The 5,972-nt window shown below is 35.7% G+C and overlaps 1 protein-coding gene across 1 annotated transcript; it reads left to right on the top strand.

The window, feature by feature from the left end:
• Positions 1–473: 473 nt before the first annotated feature.
• Positions 474–5,548, top strand: LOC110417820 (translation initiation factor 3 (IF-3) family protein). The gene is made up of 8 exons (XM_021430369.2): positions 474–824; positions 1,046–1,139; positions 1,417–1,484; positions 1,978–2,076; positions 2,689–2,745; positions 3,437–3,505; positions 4,037–4,111; positions 4,227–5,548. Exons 1-8 carry the CDS (start codon positions 627–629, stop codon positions 5,247–5,249), a joined length of 1,683 nt encoding a protein of 560 aa, XP_021286044.1. The 5' UTR covers positions 474–626; the 3' UTR covers positions 5,250–5,548.
• The last annotated feature ends 424 nt before the right edge of the window (positions 5,549–5,972 follow it).

Below are 5,972 nucleotides of genomic sequence, written 5' to 3'. Positions count from 1 at the left end.
AAAAAAAATTTTAACAATATTAACAATTAGATTGATATTATCAATTTTAAAAAATATAGAGATTCAATTTTTATAAATTATTATACATAAATTAAATCCACCACTTTATCATAGTACAAAAACTAATTACATAGTTTAACGAAATATAAAACGTAAATGTTAAACTTCACTACTATGATTAATATTTACAATCTAAGTAATACACGCTATGTGTATAAATCATTAAAATATAATTTCAAAGCAAAATGAGATGCAAGTCTCCGGCTCAATTAATTACGTCTACAAAGCCTGGACTTTTGAAACGGCCAAGCCCATGGAACCCTTATAAGTGGCCCAAAGATTATCAAATTGAAACCCTAATTGGGCAGAAGGCCCATCAAAATTTCATAGACAATTGGGCTTGATTGGGTCGGAGCAGTTAGTCCAAAACGGCAGACGAGAGTTTGTTATCTGGCAAGTATGCAACTGAAACCTGGGAACCTGCTACATTGGCAGACCAGACATAAAAATTTTTTGCCCCGAATCAGAAAACTAGTTTAACTAGGGTTTTGCTCTCTCTCTCTCTGCGCAAACCCTACCTGATTGCTCCCAAAGAATGCCACCTTTTGCTACATTGAGCTAAAAACATGGCGTTTTGGTGTAGAATCAATCAATCTAGGCTTCAGCTCATATCAAATCAATACAGGAGATTTTACGTTCAAGCTCCTTGTGCATCTTCTATTGATCCGATAAGAACATCTGTTTTAGAGAAACCCGTTAGCAGTATTTACAGGAGACCATCTTATTTTTACGGTAATGTCAGATTTTTTGCTGCCCCTGTTCAGGTAACTTTGCAAATTACATCAATTTTAGTTAAAATTTAGTTGATGGGGATCTATTGTTTATTTCTGAATGAGTTTTGGTTTTGGTTTTGGTTGGATTAAAAGGATACTTGGGTTCTGATTGCAATTTGTATATAGTTTGTTGAATTTTGAGTAATGGATATGGGAAGTTTGTGGTGCTAAGGAAGGATGAATGATTGATTTCGCGTATTGGTTTTTTTCAGGGAAACTATCATAAGAACGAAGAGCCGAGCAAGTTTGAGAAGCGTTTGAATGAGCAAATCAAAGCTGATGTTATTAGATTGGTGACAGAGGAAGGTTTGTGACGCTGCCTTTCTTCCCATCGAGCAAAATAAAGGACCTTTTCACATATGCCGGTTTTGAGGTTATAGGGATGTGAACTTGCGAGGAGCACTCACTTAGGATTAGAATTTAGGACTACTGAACTGAAGTTAAAATGAGAGAGAAGAGTGGAAGGTTTCTATTATTGATTGTGATAACAGTTATTTTATAGGTCGCGTTGGATTATCTTAAATGGAATGGTAGTCCTTTGCTTTTAGAAATAAATCAATTTATGATTTATGCATATGTGCAGGTCACGAGATCATCGCAATTCATGAAGCACTGAGACGTGCAAAGGTTCTTGATCTTGATTTAGTTGAGGTAAATATGATTTCAATTGAGTGGTTAGGTTACTCTAACTGACTACTACTCTTTTTACTTTCCCTGGTTCCTGCTGTTCTACATTTTATATGTGTGTGTGTGTGTGTGTGTGTATTTGTAAAAAGAAAAAACCCATTTCTTTAGGTTTCTTCCATCGGATATGTTCCATTCATTTATTTATCGGTAATTTTTAGCTGCTGAAAGTAGTGAGGACTTCTATAATCATAGCTAACATGCTTTTACTTTTTTTGGAAAAATGGATGTCACATCTTTTTTGTCACAAGTTACAATTTCTCTTTGTTTATAGATGATTAATTTTAATGTGATTTGCCATTTGGTATTGGAGCTTTCTCTCCATTTTCTTTTATTTCATCATGCTATGAGGTAACTTCTTTGATGATCTGGCCACTGTTTGAAAGTTTTTAAGAAGAATAACCTTTATGCCCAGTTTTATCTCCTATGGGATCTAATAGAAGTTGTGTAACTGATGCAGGTTCAAAAAAGTGCTAATCCCCCTGTTTGTAAACTGATGGACTACAATCAGGAAAGATACAAGCGACGAGTAATGGAAAAGGATCGTGCTAAAAGCAAGGTAGGTTGCATGATAATTCCTGTATTTGTCTTCATTTCTCTCAAGATGAAATAAAAAATATTCTTTAAGAGAGTGCATGACTTGAATATGTAACCTTGCTTTAGGTTCTATTATTTTGTCTAAAGTAAGATCTGCCTCCAAGATTAGATACCTAGTTTCTTGGAGCAACGGGTCCTGTTAGACCAGGGGCCAGAGAATAAGAGCATAAACAAAATGGCCTTTGCACCCTGTAATTTGTAGAGACTGGAGCTTATTTAGTAAATAGCAGTTGCACTATTGCTGTGCAATGTTTTTGCCTACTGGCAAGAATTAAGATAATAAACCAAGCAAACAAGTAGACCCATGGTCTCCTAATGAACTTGTTTGGCATTGATTTTGTCTAACATATCAGTTAATTATGTGACACTTTCAGGAAGTGTCATAATATATTTGATGTGTTGAACAATTATTATTATTGCTTAATTGATATGAGCCACGATCATACTTGAAGTTAACTATTGTTGTCTCTATGTGTGTCTCTGTGTGTTTGCCCATGCATGGTGGACCTGCCTGTTTTTCAAACAACATTATCTATGCCCTGTTCTTGAGCTTGATAATTTTGTTTTTCTGTAGTCAGGAAAGGCATTAAAGAAAGGAGAATGCAAAGAGATTCGATTCACTGGGAAAATAGTAAGTTCTTTCTTTAAGAAATTTGTATCTTCTTCTTATCATCCATTCAATATTGATACATCCTGAAACCATCATGCAAAACATCCAATCAGCAATAGTACTAAAGATAAAAGAAATAAAAAATGTTTTAAGGCTGGACAACATAGTCACAGATACTAAGAGCATTTATGAAAAATTTTAAACTATTCATCTGTGGCTCTTTCTGAACTGCTTAATGCCAGATACTCAAATTTAGGCTGATATTTTGAATCTGTGGCTCGGGTTTTGAGCATGTGTAGACTTCTCTATATTAATCCATACTTGGCTGAAAGGTACATGAGCCTTAAGGGCCCAACCTTATGAAATGTACTGCAAGTATCATGTAAAGATTTGGGAGGGTAACTAGACATGTAAACTGCAATGAAATTACTCCTTGAATAAAGTGCATTTGCATTGAAAAAAGATTGTCCATTGCATTTTCCTTGTCAATTTGTTATACCCTGAGCCAGTAATCCATAGATTCATAATTTTACAGAGGAATAGATAATGGCATGACCTAGATGGCATTTTCTTGTTATTGATATTTTTTGAATGGTTCAGTGGATGACTTATTCCCTCCTTGTTCAAATTTTGTTGGGGTTCCTAGTATTAATAAATCAGACTCCTAGCAGAGATGGGAACCATGACAAAATTTCTTCTTCTTCTTCTGCAGGAAGCAAAAGACATTAAAATGAAGGCAGATAGTGTTATAAGATTAATGGAACGTGGTTATCGAGTGAAGGTACTTACTTCCAATCCTTTGAGGGATTAATGATTTAATTAAAGTATGTTTTTCCTAGTTTGTAAGTGTAATTTTGTGGTGCAAGATTAATGATTAGGCAGTAATTGAGCTTTGTAGCCACTTTTATTTTATTTTATCCCCTGATTCTGGTAGACTCTTCTGATTTAGTGTTTCTATCTGCTTCCTATTTTATGCTGTTGTATGATGATACAGTGGTATCTACCAAATTTTTTTTTTTCAGAAGAGATAAGTTTTGATCCTAGCAGATCTCTTGTATTTTCAATTCCCTTGTTTTCTATGTTTTTTCTTTATATATATGGTGATGATGTTTGCCTTATGTGCCAAATACTGTGTACTTTGACTTAAAAAAAAGAAAAAAAAAATTTAGCCAGGATTCAAAAATAATTCTGAAAGTGGTAGGGCAAAATAATTGTGGCATGTTTGCCTGATTGTCTCTAAATTGGTGATATTCAGATTAGTTATCATGGTTCTGATGAATATTAATAACTGTCTTCTGTGGTTGTCTAATAGTGTATGGCCATGGGCAAGGGTAAGGAGGACGAAGACGAGGACTTGGGAGGACTATTGTCTCGTCTCACTGACTTGGTATCTCACATTTCTGCATTTTTTCCTTCTAGTGTCTGATGTGAACTTTTGATTCCTTGTATCTGTCGCCTCTTCCCCCTAACCCAACCCCTTTTTTCTGAACCTTATTATGCAGATCCAAGATGTATCTGTTGTGGTAAGTGGGCCAAGGGTGGAGAGAAAACAGGCATATGTTATAGTCAGGCATGTCAAATTTGGCCCATTGAAGAAAGGTGGTGGAAAAACATCAAAGGTTGTAGAGGATACCAAGGCCGAACCTAAGCCCATGGTGCCTGAAGATGATTCCATTGAATCCATCTCAGAGTCTGAAAATGAGATACTTTCAGATGAAGATGACCTGCCTACATCTTCACCAATGCAAATGCAGGGTAAAAATTTTGAGGACAAGAAGACTGCTTGGTTGGTCTCTGAATCTGGTGATGATTTTGACAAATTATTTAATCTTAATGGAGGCTTCTCATCAAATTCTACGAGTAAGGGAATACATGCTACTCAACAAACAGTTCCCTCCTCACGAAATGATTTTGCATCGAAGTTTTTGCATCCCAAGCCAGTAGCTAACTCCACTGAATACTCTCATCCAGAAGCATCCCTCGGGACTGGGAATCGATGCAGAAAAAGTGAGCCAAGGAATCAGTTTCCACCTGCTAGATCAATGGGTCATATGGGCCAGAATACCAGAGACTCAGGTAGGTCAGAACCTCGGTTCTCGTATCAACGACAGCAACCACCTCAAAACATGAATGCCTCATCTTCAGTGGGAGAAACAGAGCAAGTTGGGAATGACGCTTCTCTGTTTGGAAACTTGAGTCCTCAAACTAATGACTTGCCCAAGCAACGACCGTCTCATTCTGGTGTTCCAGGTACTCCAGGTCCTAGCTTTGGGATATTTAGCACTCCAATAGCAGATTCATCTGGCAAGCAAGGTATAGGAGCAGAGGTACATGGGAGCAACGAGGGAAACAGGTATGCATCTCTAAGAAATCGTGGCATAGGAGGAAATGGAGCTACTCAGAACTTTCCTGGCTCAAAGTTAAATGGTAGCCAGAGGCGGAATGGCGATATGGGTGGAAAAGATAGATTTGGAATAGTCAGTAGCGATAACTCGACTTCAAATAGAATGCCTAAGTCAAACTAGGCTTGTAGTAGATGTTATACAATTCTTTGTTATGGCCAGAAATAGCTAACGGGAGATGCAGTTTTGGTGAAAAAAAATGTTATTTATTTTTTTGGAGTAATTGATCATTATGATACATTTCCTTACCTTTGTATTTGGTTGATATCATGGCCAAGTCAAACAAGAAAACGGAAGTGCTTATAATTTTACTGTCACTTGATGTGGTGTAATAATAAGAGGAAACAAACACGTCCCACTTGGTTTGAGCAAAAAAAAATTATTCTGTCAATCTAATGGAGCCCAATGAGGCCTTCTTCTTTCCTCTTTTCTCTCTCTTTTTATATCAAAATTAAATGATTAAAATATTCATCAAGTCTTTATATTTAGATTTTTTAATTTAATTTATGTATTTAAAATTAAAATAATTTAATTAATTAATTAATTTTGAGAATTATTTTAATTTAATTTTTTTTAATCGTATCTAATTTTATGGTTAAAGCTAATAGCATTAATATGGATGTGACATATTTTAATGATGCTTACCATATACACTACCATACTAAAACTGTTAAGAGGAAAATGACTGTGGAGTAAGATTTTTTTTTAAGTCTAATAGGTTGTCATATACCTGAAGTAGAATTGTTGGTTCTGGAATAGGCACGACCCAAGTTTGTGAGTTCACGCTGGTAAAACGGTTGCTAGTTTAATCGTTTTATTGAAGTTTCTTTACAAGCTAAACGCTGT

Source organism: Theobroma umbraticum, unplaced genomic scaffold (assembly GCF_002168275.2).
Source record: "Theobroma umbraticum cultivar Fairchild unplaced genomic scaffold, ASM216827v3 scaffold_50.0, whole genome shotgun sequence".
Taxonomy (NCBI): domain Eukaryota; kingdom Viridiplantae; phylum Streptophyta; class Magnoliopsida; order Malvales; family Malvaceae; genus Theobroma; species Theobroma umbraticum.
Note: the sequence above shows the minus strand (reverse complement) of the source record. Positions and strands in the feature narration are given on the sequence as shown.

Bases quoted from the DNA above. Each gene is read 5' to 3' on its own strand.
- LOC110417820 (XM_021430369.2), top strand. From the start codon at position 627: ATGGCGTTTTGGTGTAGAATCAATCAATCTAGGCTTCAGCTCATATCA. The intron at 1,140-1,416 runs GTTTGTGACGCT...GCATATGTGCAG, and splicing joins TAGATTGGTGACAGAGGAAG to GTCACGAGATCATCGCAATT. The intron at 2,746-3,436 runs GTAAGTTCTTTC...CTTCTTCTGCAG, and splicing joins TTCGATTCACTGGGAAAATA to GAAGCAAAAGACATTAAAAT.